This window comes from Dendrobates tinctorius, unplaced genomic scaffold (assembly GCF_039654945.1).
Source record: "Dendrobates tinctorius isolate UK_male_01 unplaced genomic scaffold, ASM3965494v1 ptg000251l, whole genome shotgun sequence".
Lineage (NCBI taxonomy): Eukaryota > Metazoa > Chordata > Amphibia > Anura > Dendrobatidae > Dendrobates > Dendrobates tinctorius.
The window spans coordinates 4671809-4689526 of record NW_027361918.1 but is presented as its reverse complement, the minus strand read 5'-3'; the positions used below and the strand labels follow the sequence as shown (position 1 = coordinate 4689526).

The following is a 17718-nucleotide window of genomic DNA, read 5'->3' as shown; positions in this document are numbered from 1 at the left end:
TGTGCAGGGCAGGCACCCCTCCTCTCTGGTGAAGACGGCAGAAAAGAGGACAGAGGAGGGGAGATTGCCCCCTGCAGTCTGGAGCCGGTGCAGGACTGAAAACATTAGCTATGAGCTCAAAAAACTTTCAGGTGATGCAGTTTTTTTTAAAAGCTGATCTGCTTTTGCAGCTGAAAAACGTATTCTCAAAAAATGCAGGAAAAACGCTGTGTGTGACTGTAGCCTTAGATCAGGAATAGAACAGCCATTTATAGGACATTTTATAACTTTCCCAAATTCCTATTAAAAAATATTCAGCACATTCTGCATTGAACTACTGTACCCAATTTATTATATATTTTAGGAGTCGGAGTCGGTCCTTTTTTTACCAACTCCGACTCCACCAAAATGAGCACCGACTCCGACTCCACAGCCCTGCTGACATCTCAAATTCGAAAATACAGTAACAGGATAGATGACGATGTGTGTGTGTTCTGGAATATGCTTCAGCACAAACATGCTCGCTCCCTCCTCCCCTCTTCATAGACCGTGAAGAAATATGATGTGAAGCATTTAGTGAGCTGTACCCTGAGACAAGCCTGACATTGAAAGTTCACAGTAAAACTATCTAACAACATATTTTACAAAATTTATACTTATCTGTCCTATTGATTTATGCAAAGATTCTTTTATTTCTATTCTAAATTATACAGTGCATCTTGTAAGAATTACAAAATACTTTTTTTTACAGGACAAAATTATTTTGAGAGCAAATTTGAATAATTGCAAAATGTCTAAGAGGCATCTTATTACGTCAGTTGTATTTGAGCATTTCACAGTGACTCAATATAAAAAAACATTGTGTGTCAGTGTATAAGTGACCCAGATGAAAACACATGCTGTGATGCCAAACTCAGTGCATACTCAGGCAGTGGTAAAAATGCTCCTTCAAGAGCTTCCAATCTAAAAAGACATTTACAACGCTGCCACCCAGAAGTTTACAAAGTGGTGATTGAAAAAGATCACAGCAGCACCAAGAAACCAGAGACCAGCACTTCCCGCCATGTAAAGGAGGAGGAAAGAGCGTCTCAGAAGTCAGTTACAAGATATTTTGTAAGTGACAAAGTTACTGTAACAATGACAGCAGATATGTTTAAAAGACAGCTCATCGAGCTTGTTGTGAAGGACAGTGTACCATTATCAATATTTGCACTACCAGCTTTTACAAAATGGCCCCAAACTTGGTGTTTCTCTGGAAAGAGAAAGTATTAGAAAATTAGTGATTGAAGCAGCCCTTAATCAAAAGGAAGATCTTAAGACTCAAGAGGCGCTTCATGTTTCTTACAATGGACGCCTGCACACGTCACAGAGTGAACTATTTTGCCATCAATATTCGATTTGTTTGTGACAACAAAAAAATTGTTACTGAGACGCTGGCAATAAAAGATACTAAGGCTCATCACAGCAGCCAGTTTCTCCAGACCTTAGTGGAAAAAGTTCTGCAGGATTATGAACTCACAAAAGAACAGGTTCTTGCTACTGTAACGGACAATGCTTCAGACATGATAAGTGCAATTACACTGATGAATGAGAATAATGAAGGTGAACGGCAGCTAGAAGAACGTTTCACATTCAGTATGTTGGAGATGGAAGGCCACAGTCCTGTTCCCATAACGGAGGAACTGACGTATTACTACAGAAGAACAGCAAAGTGATTTTTTACAATTTGATGATCTTGTTGAAGCTGCTTCACGCCTCTTTCCTATTCATCACATGCGCTGTGTTGTGCACATGCTGCAGCTGGCAATAAGAGACAGGGACATGCTGGAACTCTAATTAGCAAAGTGAGGAAATTAGCAATTGCTGCCAAAACCCCTAAAATTGATTCCATCACGAAGAGACGTGCTGGAAAAGGGGCAATTTTGGTTCAAGCCCCTCGGTGGGGCAGCACTTACTTAATGATTGAGCGGTTGCTTGAGATGAAACCCTTCCTTGTAGACATGGCCAACCCTCAGGTAACACTAAATGAAGGTCAATGGACACAGGTGGCTGAATTGAAGGAATTGCTTCATCACCCATTTACAGTGACTAAAAAATTACAAGCTGAGGATGTAACTCCTGGCATTTTCATAAGGGAGTGGAAGAATTTGCTATTTAGCCTGTCCCAAAGAGGAGGTTTAATCGCAGATGGCATTGCTGCTTCAATGAACTGGAGAGAGACACAGCTATTAGAAGATGAAATTTTTCTGGCAGCTGTTTATGTGGATCCAAGTCATTGTATATTGCTGGATGATCAACAGCTTACTAAAGGAAAAGAAGCTCTGACTGAGGTAGCAGTTAGGATGAGTGGCCTACAGGAGACCAAGAACAAGGGGACTCGGGTCCTGCCAGTGCTGCTGTTGCCGTTTCTTCATCCTCATCAGATGACGAGTTTGATTTCAACAAGTATTTGGACGACATGGAGCAGACAAAGCGTTGCCGCAAGGAAAAATATTCCACTCCCATAGAAAACAGATTGACCAGATTTCAGCAACATGTTTCACTTGGTCTCAAAGAAATAGAAGAGCTCAATCGTTCATCACAACTGACTGTGCACGAGGCAATTCCTTCACACCCGGAAATTGTTAGAGATGGTCCCATGTGGTTACGGCTTTGCCTCCAACCCAAGTTACTGTAGAGAGGTTGTTCTCTGGCCTTAGAATAATGAGGTCAGATGTGAGGTCATCTATGAAGGAGGATCTGATGGAGGCGATTCTATATCTCAGAACAAATTCATAGACTGCACAAATGTTAGTCAGGACGGTTTTGTTGCAAACTTTATTTTCCCACTTACTGCACAGTGTATAATAAATTGTAAATGTGCAAAAGGTTTTTGTTCTAAAGTTGTATCCCAATAATTATATTTCATGTTCTATCTAAATGGCTTGGTTATTGTATCATAATAATGATTAAAAGCCTGATGTCACCATTTTACTACAGGAAATGTATCACTTATACATGAGCCACGTATGAGGGAGTCGGTGTCATGAAACTTGAGGGGTCGGAGGTTTGGTTGGCTTACCGACTCCACAGCCCTGGTCACCGGGCACGCTGGCGACGGGTGGTCCCCGGGCACGCTGGCGACGGGTGGTCCCCGGGCACGCTGGCGACGGGAGGTCCCCGGGCACGCTGGAGACGGGAGGTCCCCGGGCACGCTGGCGACGGGTGGTCCCCGGGCACGCTGGTGACGGGTGGTCCCCGGGCACGCTGGCGACGGGTGGTCCCCGGGCACGCTGGCGACGGGTGGTCCCCAGGCACGCTGGCGACGGGGGCAATGGGAGGTCCCCAGACTCTGGTGATGGCGGTCATCAGAAACTGATGAAATTTACATTTCTTTTTTCTCAGCCACTATGTATTTTGATAATTTATTTAGTTTTTTTCTATTAAAGGGAACCTGTCCGGAGATTTTTGCTCACCCTCTGAGAGCAGCATGATATGGGGGGCAGAGATCCTGATCCCAGTGATGAGTTACTTACCAGGCTGCTTGCTGCAGTTTTGATAACATCACTGATCTTGCAGGTCTTGAATGCTGAGAGCTGTATAACTCCGCCCACATGAGTGATTGACAGTTCTGTGTACACAATCAGTAGGGGGGCATGAGTGGATCCCCCTCCCTCCCCCCTGCAGCCCAGTAAGCGACATTGCTGGGATCAGGTTCTCTGCCCGCACATCATGCTGCTCTCAGAATACAAACCTGGTGGTGGACTCCCGCTACCTCTTATGTATGGAGCACCTCCACAGACTTCTACACGGCTGTATATACACACATCACATATATAGAAGGGGGGATGGGTCAAAAGAAAGGCATCAAACCAACAGAAACAATTCCAAAGACTGTATATTTATTAGCGTAAAACAATGACAAATTATTTTTTTACCAAAAAATGGACACAAATAAGGTTCAGTACAGTATATATGGAATCAGATAGAAAAAAACTGTACACGAGAACCAATCATAAAAATATACAAAACTTTATTAACAAATTGAAAAGCAAACAAGGTATAAAAACAGTGGGAAACCAGAAAAATGGTGTAGGATCCCCACCCTGTGTTATACAGAGGCACTACACAAAACTTAGGACAAAGATTACCTGTGGTGGGAGCCAGTGCCGGCCCAGGGATCCAGAGATAATCTTCGTCCTACTGTTCATATATTTCTACGCCTTGATTTTGTTTCCTTGACGTATAATCACGTGTCGCCTATCAGTGGTTAGTTTTATGTCGTGCCTCTGTATAACATAGGGTGGGTGTTTCCTACGCCGTTTTTCTGGTTTCCCAATTTAATACTTTGTTTGTTTTTCTCTTTGTTAATAAAGTTTTGTATATTTGTATGATTGGTTCTCCTGTACAATTTTAATCTGATTCCACATCACATATATAGTGCAGCTCCTCACCTTCTCGTGGAGACCAAACAGCTGACTGTAGCGCACCCGGCAGTGTAAGACACCGTTCACATGGATGTTATACGCCTGGAAGAGAACATGGATGATGGGTATTAAGGGAGGGGAAAGGGCGAGAGGGGGGGGAAAAGGCGAGAGGGGGGGGGAAAGAGCGAGAAGGGGGGGAATGGCGAGAGGGGGGTGTTACAGAACCCCCCAGCACCCTGCATAGGAGATGCATGTATGATAGGTGCAATGTGAGATGCATACCCTAAATGCAGCAACCGACCGGCTGCGACCCCTGGGCAGAGGTAAAAGAGATATCCCACTTCTGACCTCCCCCCACCTTTGTAAATCCCACGGTAAATGATCGAGGGTCGCCGGCCACCTGCGGCTATTGTAATGTACGTCTGGCATCTTAGTTGGAGTCTGTTATCTACTGGCCTGACACATATTGATTGTCCTGTCCTCTGTATGTATATGTATTCTGAGACCGATGAGTAAAATGTTGTCACATAGGAAATACATGGAGAAGCAGTGATCTTTTATATGTTCCCATGTTACAAAGCCTTTCGAGCCAGCGCCCTTCATCCAGAAGTGAGGAAAAGCAGAGTAGACATCCTGAGAAACGGGGTGGTAATGTAAGAGGTATTACAGCACAGAAGACCCCGTTACAGGGGGAAAGGGCAAGGGGGGGCGAGAGGAAGATAGAGGGATTGCTCAGGATGTGTAGTCAGTAAACAGCGATGCCCGGTGATTTATAATTGTCCACTGGAGATTATATTGCAGTAACAGGAAGCAGACAACAAGGAGGAAACGCCGGCAGCTGATCACCCATCCTGTACTGATGAGAGCAGTGCACACACGAGCCGCAGCAGTGTCTGCACCATCACTCCCATCACCAAGGGTACACAAACCCCCAGAGCACAGGGACCGCAGCATCACTCACCACATACGGACCACCAGAATCAGAGTTACATGTCTCAGTCTCAGGGATGGAGAAGTGCATGATGGGAGGTCACACAGGGAAAGAGAGCGCAGAGACCACCTGAGGAAGAGAGATCAAAATGAGAGAGCGGACGACGCACGCAGAGAGCGAGCGGACGACGCACGCAGAGAGCGAGCGGACGAGGCACGCACTCAGAGCGGACGAGGCACGCACTCAGAGCGGACGAGGCACGCACTCAGAGCGGACGAGGCACGCACGCAGAGCGGACGACGCACGCACTCAGAGCGGACGAGGCACGCACGCAGAGCGGACGACGCACGCACTCAGAGCGGACGACGCACGCACTCAGAGCGGACGACGCACGCACTCAGGGCGGACGACGCACGCACTCAGAGAGGACGACGCACGCAGAGAGAGAGAGCGGACGACGCACACAGAGAGAGAGAGCGGACGACGCACGCACTCAGAGCGGACGACGCACGCACTCAGAGCGGACGACGCACGCACTCAGAGCGGACGACGCACGCACTCAGAGCGGACGACGCACGCACTCAGAGCGGACGAGGCACGCACGCAGAGCGGACGAGGCACGCACGCAGAGCGGACGAGGCACGCAGAGCGGACGACGCACGCACTCAGAGCGGACGACGCACGCAGAGAGCGAGCGGACGACGCACGCACTCAGAGCGGACGACGCACGCACTCAGGGCGGACGACGCACGCACTCAGAGAGGACGACGCACGCAGAGAGAGAGAGCGGACGACGCACACAGAGAGAGAGAGCGGACGACGCACGCACTCAGAGCGGACGACGCACGCACTCAGAGCGGACGAGGCACGCACTCAGAGCGGACGAGGCACGCACGCAGAGCGGACGAGGCACGCACGCAGAGCGGACGAGGCACGCACGCAGAGCGGACGACGCACGCACTCAGAGAGGACGACGCACGCAGAGAGCGAGCGGACGACGCACGCAGAGAGCGAGCGGACGAGGCACGCACTCAGAGCGGACGAGGCACGCACTCAGAGCGGACGAGGCACGCACGCAGAGCGGACGACGCACGCACGCAGAGCGGACGAGGCACGCACTCAGAGCGGACGACGCACGCACTCAGAGCGGACGACGCACGCACTCAGAGCGGACGACGCACGCACTCAGGGCGGACGACGCACGCACTCAGAGAGGACGACGCACGCAGAGAGAGAGAGCGGACGACGCACACAGAGAGAGAGAGCGGACGACGCACGCACTCAGAGCGGACGACGCACGCACTCAGAGCGGACGACGCACGCACTCAGAGCGGACGACGCACGCACTCAGAGCGGACGACGCACGCACTCAGAGCGGACGACGCACGCACTCAGAGCGGACGACGCACGCACTCAGAGCGGACGACGCACGCACTCAGAGCGGACGACGCACGCACTCAGAGCGGACGACGCACGCACTCAGAGCGGACGACGCACGCACTCAGAGCGGACGACGCACGCACTCAGAGCGGACGACGCACGCACTCAGAGCGGACGACGCACGCACTCAGAGCGGACGACGCACGCACTCAGAGCGGACGACGCACGCACTCAGAGCGGACGACGCACGCAGAGAGAGAGAGAGCGGACGACGCACGCAGAGAGAGAGCGGACGACGCACGCAGAGAGAGAGAGCGGACGACGCACGCAGAGAGAGAGAGCGGACGACGCACGCACTCAGAGCGGACGACGCACGCAGAGAGAGAGAGCGGACGACGCACGCAGAGAGAGAGAGCGGACGACGCACGCAGAGAGAGCGGACGACGCACGCAGAGAGAGAGAGCGGACGACGCACGCAGAGAGAGCGGACGACGCACGCAGAGAGAGCGGACGACGCACGCAGAGAGAGCGGACGACGCACGCAGAGAGAGCGGACGACGCACGCAGAGAGAGCGGACGACGCACGCAGAGAGAGCGGACGACGCACGCAGAGAGAGCGGACGACGCACGCAGAGAGAGCGGACGACGCACGCAGAGAGAGCGGACGACGCACGCAGAGAGCGGACGACGCACGCAGAGAGAGCGGACGACGCACGCAGAGAGAGCGGACGACGCACGCAGAGAGAGCGGACGACGCACGCAGAGAGAGCGGACGACGCACGCAGAGAGAGCGGACGACGCACGCAGAGAGAGCGGACGACGCACGCAGAGAGAGCGGACGACGCACGCAGAGAGAGCGGACGACGCACGCAGAGAGAGCGGACGACGCACGCAGAGAGAGCGGACGACGCACGCAGAGAGAGCGGACGACGCACGCAGAGAGAGCGGACGACGCACGCAGAGAGAGCGGACGACGCACGCAGAGAGAGCGGACGACGCACGCAGAGAGAGCGGACGACGCACGCAGAGAGAGCGGACGACGCACGCAGAGAGAGCGGACGACGCACGCAGAGAGAGCGGACGACGCACGCAGAGAGAGCGGACGACGCACGCAGAGAGAGCGGACGACGCACGCAGAGAGAGCGGACGACGCACGCAGAGAGAGCGGACGACGCACGCAGAGAGAGCGGACGACGCACGCAGAGAGAGCGGACGACGCACGCAGAGAGAGAGTGCGGACGACACAGAGAGAGAGAGAGCGGACGACACAGAGAGAGAGAGCGGACGACACAGAGAGAGAGAGAGCGGACGACACAGAGAGAGAGAGAGCGGACGACACAGAGAGAGAGAGAGCGGACGACACAGAGAGAGAGAGAGCGGACGACACAGAGAGAGACCCACCTGTCAGACCACAACCAGACACTGCTGTACATGAGATCCACGGACAAACAACCCATAGAAAAGCCACACCTGACCAGTCTACACAACCTGCCACCATCCTACAAGTGGCCCAAACAGTTATCCACTGAATACACCAACATGACTAACAGAACCGAGATCCAAGAGCTACTTGTAAATTTCAACACAAGTAGTTACGCATCAAACCAGCAAGGAGTCAACTGGGCAGTGAATGACTTTAACAACATCCTATACACCATGGCAGAGCTAGCAGGCATCGGAAGAACCAACCCCAAGAAACCAACAAATAAACAAGGCCAAAAATGGTTTGACAAAGAATGTAAGTCACTACGCAACTCCCTAAGGGTAGCCTCAAACCAAAAGCACAGAGATCCAAACAACAGGGACCTAAGAGCGGTCCATGACATCCTACAGAGGCAATACAAACGCACTCTCAGGGAGAAAAAACAGAGGCATATCTGCCAAGAACTACAGAAGCTTGAGGACTCCCTCCAGGACAACTCATTCTGGGAGACCTGGAATCATATCGGCACAAAGCCCAAGCAGAGCACCCTCCACATCCAAAATGGCAACATCTGGCACAGCTACTTCAAAGGCCTCTACAAGAACATACCAGAAGAAGACCTAACCCCAGAACAGAAGCACCTAACCACTAAACTCAGAGACATGGAGGAGACAATCAAAGACTTCCAAAATCCTCTGGACATACCAATCAGTGTGATGGAAATAAAAGACAGTATCAAATTTATGAAATGCAAGAAGGCCGCGGGCAGTGACGGCATCCTGCCAGAGATGATCAGTTCCCCAGATATACATGCAGCACTGGCAAAACTATTCACCCACATCCTGAGTGCTGGCTACTTCCCAAAAAGCTGGAATCAAGGTCTCATAACGCCCATCTACAAGAATGGAGACAGATATGATCCAGCAAACTACAGAGGAATATGTGTTAACAGCGTTCTGGGAAAACTATTTAACAGCATTATTAACAAAAGGATCATCACCTTCCTCACCCAGCGGGACACCCTCAGCAGAAGCCAAGCTGGGTTCATGCCAAACCATCGCACCACGGATCACATCTACACCCTGCAAAGCCTCATCAAGACCCACATCCATAGAAAAAAACAGGGGAAAATATTTGCATGTTTTGTGGACTTCAAGAAGGCCTTTGACTCAGTGTGGCACCCAGGTCTGTTCCTGAAACTCCTGGAGAGCGGAATAGGTGGCAGAACCTACGACGTCATCAAGAGCTCATACACTGAGAATCGGTGCAGCGTGAAGGTGAATGGAAAGAGGACGGCCTTCTTCCGGCAGTGCCGTGGGGTAAGACAGGGCTGCAGCCTGAGCCCAACTCTATTTAACATCTACATAAATGGACTGGCAGCGGCCCTGGAATCCTCCTCTGCCCCAGGTCTCAGCCTGCACGACCGAGAGGTGAAGATCCTGCTGTATGCAGATGACCTCCTGCTGCTTTCCCCAACCGAGAGAGGCCTCCAAGATAGCTTGGCCGTGCTGGAAACATTCAGCACCACATGGGCGCTGCCCATCAACCAAAAGAAGACCAAAGTCATGGTGTTTCAAAAGAGGAGTTCTAAAGAAACCTGCACTTCCTCCCTCACACTAAATGGTGCCACGCTAGAGAAGACAAGCAGCTATACCTACCTCGGTCTGGAGCTAAGCCAAACCGGGAGCCTCCAGCAAGCAGCAGAGACCCTGAAAGGGAAAGCATGCAGAACCTTCTATGCCATCAGAAGACAAATGTACCACCTCAAACCACCGGTGAGAGTCTGGCTCAAGATATTCGACAGCGTCATCACACCTATACTGCTATATGGCAGCGAGGTATGGGGTCCAGCAACCTATCCAGACCAGAAAAAGTGGGATTCCAGCCCAACCGAAGTCTTCCATCTGGAGTTCTGCAAATATCTCCTCCAGGTACATCGCAGCACCTCAAACATAGCCTGTCGGGCAGAGCTGGGCCGATTCCCCTTATGGCTCACTATACACAAGAGGGCGCTATCACACCAGGCGCATATACAGAACAGCAACCCCAGCTCCTACCATCATAAAGCCCTGCTGAGCCAGAGCCAAGAGCAAGCCAGGAACCTCGGCAGCCAGCTCAACCAAAGTCAGCAACACACCCTAACTAAAGCCCAAATAAAAGAGATCTCAGAGAGCTGCAAGATGCAATACATAGAGGGTTGGAAGAGTGAATTGGAGAACTCCCAGAAACTCACCATCTACCGGTCACTGCGGAGGGACTACACTCTGGCTCCATACCTGGAAAGGCTACGCCACCCCAAAGACAGGCAGACCTTGAGTATATACAGATTAAGCGCCCACAACCTAGAGGTGGAAACAGGGCGGCACCGACAGACATACAAGCCACGAGAGAACAGACTGTGCCAGCACTGCCAGCAGGGGGCTCTGGAAGATGAGGTGCATTTCCTGCTGCACTGCAACAAATACTCAGCAGTGAGGGACTCCCACTTCCAGAAACTTACCACCCATACCCCAGACTTCCCATCCATGGACGAGGAGAGGAAACTCTGCATCCTGCTGGGGGAAGAAGAATCAATGGTGGAGGTCGCCGCCCAATATGTCACCACATGTCATAAGATGAGAGCAACTAAAGACCTCCAAATGGACAATCACTCCCCATCCCCACTACCCTAATCCACTCCCCTGCCACACTTCTTTTCTTGCTTTGGCAACACTAATTGTATTTTGGTCCTGCCAATAAAGCCAATTTGAATGGGAGAGAGATCGGACGACACACACAGACAGATAGAGAGCGGACGACACACACAGAGAGAGAGAGAGAGAGAGATCGGACGACACACACAGAGAGAGAGAGAGCGGACGACACACACAGAGAGATAGAGAGCGTACGACACACACAGAGAGAGAGAGAGCGGACGACACACAGAGAGAGAGAGAGATCGGACGACACACACAGAGAGAGAGAGATCGGACGACACACACAGAGAGAGAGAGATCGGACGACACACAGAGAGAGATAGAGAGCGTACGACACACACAGAGAGAGAGAGCGGACGACACACAGAGAGAGAGAGAGATCGGACGACACACACAGAGAGAGAGAGATCGGACGACACACACAGAGAGAGAGAGAGCGGACGACACACAGAGAGAGATAGAGAGCGTACGACACACACAGAGAGAGAGAGAGATCGGACGACACACACAGAGAGAGAGAGAGATCGGACGACACACACAGAGAGATAGAGAGCGTACGACACACACAGAGAGAGAGAGAGATCGGACGACACACACAGACAGATAGAGAGCGGACGACACACAGAGAGAGAGAGAGATCGGACGACACACAGAGAGAGAGAGAGATCGGACGACACACACAGAGAGAGATAGAGAGCGTACAACACACACAGAGAGAGAGAGAGATCGGACGACACACACAGAGAGAGAGAGATCGGACGACACACACAGAGAGAGAGAGAGATCGGACGACACACACAGAGAGAGCGGACGACACACACAGAGAGAGAGAGAGAGCGTACGACACACACAGAGAGAGAGATATCGGACGACACACACAGAGAGAGAGAGAGAGAGATCGGACGACACACACAGAGAGAGAGAGAGCGGACGACACACAGAGAGAGAGAGAGATCGGACGACACACACAGAGAGAGAGAGATCGGATGACACACACAGAGAGAGAGCGGACGACACACAGAGAGAGCGGACGACACAGAGAGAGAGAGCGGCCGACACACACAGAGAGAGCGGCCGACACACACAGAGAGAGAGAGAGCGGCCGACACACACAGAGAGAGAGAGAGCGGCCGACACACACAGAGAGAGAGAGAGCGGCCGACACACACAGAGAGAGAGAGAGCGGCCGACACACAGAGAGAGAGAGAGAGCGGCCGACACACACAGAGAGATAGAGAGCGGACGACACACACAGAGAGAGAGAGAGCGGACGACACACACAGAGAGAGAGAGAGCGACACACAGAGAGAGAGCGGCCGACACACAGAGAGAGAGCGGACGACACACAGAGAGAGAGAGAGCGGACGACACACAGAGAGAGAGAGAGCGGCCGACACACACAGAGAGAGAGAGAGCGGACGACACACACAGAGAGAGAGAGAGAGAGCGGACGACACACAGAGAGAGAGCGGACGACACAGAGAGAGAGAGCGGCCGACACACACAGAGAGAGCGGCCGACACACACAGAGAGAGAGAGCGGACGACACACACAGAGAGAGAGAGCGGACGACACACACAGAGAGAGAGCGGACGACACACACAGAGAGAGAGAGCGGACGACACACAGAGAGAGAGAGCGGACGACACACAGAGAGAGAGAGCGGACGACACACAGAGAGAGAGAGCGGACAACACAGAGAGAGAGAGCGTACGACACACACAGAGAGAGAGAGAGCGCAGACGACACAGAGAGAGAGAGCGGCCGACACACACAGAGAGAGCGGCCGACACACACAGAGAGAGCGGACGACACACACAGAGAGAGAGATCGGACGACACACACAGAGAGAGAGAGAGCGGACGACACACACACAGAGAGAGAGAGAGAGCGGACGACACACAGAGAGAGAGCGGCCGACACAGAGAGAGAGAGCGGCCGACACAGAGAGAGAGAGCGGCCGACACACACAGAGAGAGAGAGCGGACGACACACACAGAGAGAGAGAGCGGACGACACACACAGAGAGAGAGAGCGGACGACACACACAGAGAGAGAGAGCGGACGACACACACAGAGAGAGAGCGGACGACACACAGAGAGAGAGAGCGGACGACACACAGAGAGAGCGGACGACACACACAGAGAGAGCGGACGACACACACAGAGAGAGAGAGCGGACGACACACACAGAGAGAGAGAGCGGACGACACACACAGAGAGAGAGAGCGGACGACACACACAGAGAGAGAGAGCGGACGACACACACAGAGAGAGAGAGCGGACGACACACACAGAGAGAGAGAGCGGACGACACACACAGAGAGAGAGCGGACGACACACACAGAGAGAGAGCGGACGACACACACAGAGAGAGAGCGGACGACACACACAGAGAGAGAGCGGACGACACACACACAGAGAGAGAGCGGACGACACACACACAGAGAGAGAGCGGACGACACACACAGAGAGAGAGCGGACGACACACACACAGAGAGAGAGCGGACGACACACACACAGAGAGAGAGCGGACGACACACACACAGAGAGAGAGCGGACGACACACACACAGAGAGAGAGCGGACGACACACACACAGAGAGAGAGCGGACGACACACACACAGAGAGAGAGCGGACGACACACACACAGAGAGAGAGCGGACGACACACACAGAGAGAGAGCGGACGACACACACAGAGAGAGAGCGGACGACACACACAGAGAGAGAGCGGACGACACACACAGAGAGAGAGCGGACGACACACACAGAGAGAGAGCGGACGACACACACAGAGAGAGAGCGGACGACACACACAGAGAGAGAGCGGACGACACACACAGAGAGAGAGCGGACGACACACACAGAGAGAGAGCGGACGACACACACAGAGAGAGAGCGGACGACACACACAGAGAGAGAGCGGACGACACACACAGAGAGAGAGCGGACGACACACACAGAGAGAGAGCGGACGACACACACAGAGAGAGAGCGGACGACACACACAGAGAGAGAGCGGACGACACACACAGAGAGAGAGCGGACGACACACACAGAGAGAGCGCGGACGACACACACAGAGAGAGCGCGGACGACACACACAGAGAGAGCGCGGACGACACACACAGAGAGAGCGCGGACGACACACACAGAGAGAGCGCGGACGACACACACAGAGAGAGCGCGGACGACACACACAGAGAGAGCGCGGACGACACACACAGAGAGAGCGCGGACGACACACACAGAGAGAGCGCGGACGACACACACAGAGAGAGCGCGGACGACACACACAGAGAGAGCGCGGACGACACACACAGAGAGAGAGCGGACGACACACACACAGAGAGAGAGCGGACGACACACACACAGAGAGAGAGCGGACGACACACACACAGAGAGAGAGCGGACGACACACACACAGAGAGAGAGCGGACGACACACACAGAGAGAGAGAGATCGGACGACACAGAGAGAGAGAGATCGGACGACACAGAGAGAGAGAGAGATCGGACGACACAGAGAGAGAGAGATCGGACGACACAGAGAGAGAGAGAGATCGGACGACACACACAGAGAGAGAGAGATCGGACGACACACACAGAGAGAGAGAGATCGGACGACACACACAGAGAGAGAGAGATCGGACGACACACAGAGAGAGAGAGATCGGACGACACACACAGAGAGAGAGAGAGAGCGGACGACACACACAGAGAGAGAGATCGGACGACACACACAGAGAGAGAGAGAGAGAGATCGGACGACACACACAGAGAGAGAGAGATCGGACGACACACACAGAGAGAGAGAGATCGGACGACACACACAGAGAGAGAGAGATCGGACGACACACACAGAGAGAGAGAGATCGGACGACACACACAGAGAGAGAGAGATCGGACGACACACACAGAGAGATCGGACGACACACACAGAGAGAGAGAGATCGGACGACACACACAGAGAGAGAGAGAGCGGACGACACACACAGAGAGAGAGAGAGAGATCGGACGACACACAGAGAGAGAGAGAGATCGGACGACACACACAGAGAGAGAGAGATCGGACGACACACACAGAGAGAGAGAGATCGGACGACACACACAGAGAGAGAGAGAGCGGACGACACACACAGAGAGAGAGATCGGACGACACACACAGAGAGAGAGATCGGACGACACACACAGAGAGAGAGATCGGACGACACACACAGAGAGAGATCGGACGACACACACAGAGAGAGAGATCGGACGACACACACAGAGAGAGAGATCGGACGACACACACAGAGAGAGAGATCGGACGACACACACAGAGAGAGAGAGAGAGAGCGGACGACACACACAGAGAGAGAGAGAGCGGACGACACACACAGAGAGAGAGAGATCGGACGACACACACAGAGAGAGAGATCGGACGACACACACAGAGAGAGAGAGATCGGACGACACACACAGAGAGAGAGAGATCGGACGACACACACAGAGAGAGAGAGATCGGACGACACACACAGAGAGAGAGAGATCGGACGACACACACAGAGAGAGAGATCGGACGACACACAGAGAGAGAGAGATCGGACGACACACACAGAGAGAGAGAGAGCGGACGACACACACAGAGAGAGAGAGAGCGGACGACACACACAGAGAGAGAGAGAGAGAGCGGACGACACACAGAGAGAGAGAGAGATCGGACGACACACACAGAGAGAGAGAGATCGGACGACACACACAGAGAGAGAGAGATCGGACGACACACACAGAGAGAGAGAGATCGGACGACACACAGAGAGAGAGAGAGATCGGACGACACACAGAGAGAGAGAGATCGGACGACACACAGAGAGAGAGAGATCGGACGACACACACAGAGAGAGAGCGGACGACACACACAGAGAGAGAGAGCGGACGACACACACAGAGAGAGAGAGCGGACGACACACACAGAGAGAGCGCGGACGACACACACAGAGAGAGAGATCGGACGACACACACAGAGAGAGAGAGATCGGACGACACACACAGAGAGAGAGATCGGACGACACACACAGAGAGAGAGATCGGACGACACACACAGAGAGAGAGATCGGACGACACACACAGAGAGAGAGAGAGCGTACGACACACACAGAGAGAGAGAGATCGGACGACACACACAGAGAGAGAGATCGGACGACACACACAGAGAGAGAGAGAGCGTACGACACACACACAGAGAGAGAGATCGGACGACACACACAGAGAGAGAGAGAGCGTACGACACACACAGAGAGAGAGAGATCGGACGACACACAGAGAGAGAGAGAGCGGACGACACACAGAGAGAGAGAGAGATCGGACGACACACAGAGAGAGAGAGATCGGACGACACACAGAGAGAGAGAGATCGGACGACACACACAGAGAGAGAGCGGACGACACACACAGAGAGAGAGAGCGGACGACACACACAGAGAGAGAGAGCGGACGACACACACAGAGAGAGCGCGGACGACACACACAGAGAGAGAGATCGGACGACACACACAGAGAGAGAGAGATCGGACGACACACACAGAGAGAGAGATCGGACGACACACACAGAGAGAGAGATCGGACGACACACACAGAGAGAGAGATCGGACGACACACACAGAGAGAGAGAGAGCGTACGACACACACAGAGAGAGAGAGATCGGACGACACACACAGAGAGAGAGATCGGACGACACACACAGAGAGAGAGAGAGCGTACGACACACACAGAGAGAGAGAGATCGGACGACACACACAGAGAGAGAGATCGGACGACACACACAGAGAGAGAGAGAGCGTACGACACACACACAGAGAGAGAGATCGGACGACACACACAGAGAGAGAGAGAGCGTACGACACACACAGAGAGAGAGAGAGCGGACGACACACAGAGAGAGAGAGAGCGGACGACACACAGAGAGAGAGAGAGCGGACGACACACAGAGAGAGAGAGAGCGCAGACGACACAGAGAGAGAGAGCGGACGACACACACACAGAGAGAGAGAGAGATCGGACGACACACAGAGAGAGAGAGAGCGGACGACACACAGAGAGAGAGAGAGCGGACGACACACAGAGAGAGAGAGAGCGGACGACACACAGAGAGAGAGAGAGAGAGATCGGACGACACACACAGAGAGAGAGAGAGCGGACGACACACAGAGAGAGAGAGATCGGACGACACACACAGAGAGAGAGAGAGCGGACGACACACAGAGAGCGGCCGGCAGTCTCAGTCCTCACCCTTCTTCTTCCTGTTCTCGGTGTCTCCAGATTCGTTCCTCGGAATTTTTCTCCTTCCTGACAGTTCCGATTAGTAGTGCAGCTCAGAAAAGAGTCCGACTAAAACATCTAACCAACGAAAGGTTCCGAAAGACAGGAGGAGGATAATACGGGAGACACGGGAGGAGGAGGATAATACGGGAGACACAGGAGGAGGAGGATAATACGGGAGACACGGGAGGAGGAGGATAATACGGGAGACACGGGAGGAGGAGGATAATACGGGAGACACGGGAGGAGGAGGATAATACGGGAGACACGGGGAGGAGGAGGATAATACGGGAGACACAGGAGGAGGAGGATAATACGGGAGACACGGGAGGAGGAGGATAATACGGGAGACACGGGGAGGAGGAGGATAATACGGGAGACACGGGAGGAGGAGGATAATACGGGAGACACGGGAGGAGGAGGATGATACGGGAGACACGGGGAGGAGGAGGATAATACGGGAGACACGGGAGGAGGAGGATAATACGGGAGACACGGGGAGGAGGAGGATAATACGGGAGACACGGGAGGAGGAGGATAATACGGGAGACACGGGAGGAGGAGGATAATACGGGAGACACGGGGAGGAGGAGGATAATAC

The 17718-nt window shown here is 53.3% G+C and overlaps 1 protein-coding gene across 1 annotated transcript in view; it reads right to left on the bottom strand.

Annotated features, from left to right (window-relative positions):
- Positions 1 to 17269, bottom strand: part of SNX17 (sorting nexin 17) — an 88488-nt gene extending 71219 nt beyond the window's left edge. Inside the window, exons 1-3 of the mRNA XM_073557766.1 lie at positions 17088 to 17269; positions 5347 to 5445; positions 4413 to 4487 (exon numbers count right to left, since the gene is read on the bottom strand). Of these exons, the coding sequence (XP_073413867.1) occupies positions 4413 to 4487; positions 5347 to 5406 (135 nt within the window). The 5' untranslated portion in view covers positions 5407 to 5445; positions 17088 to 17269. The remainder of the gene's footprint in view (positions 1 to 4412; positions 4488 to 5346; positions 5446 to 17087) is intronic.
- Positions 17270 to 17718: the final 449 nt, after the last annotated feature.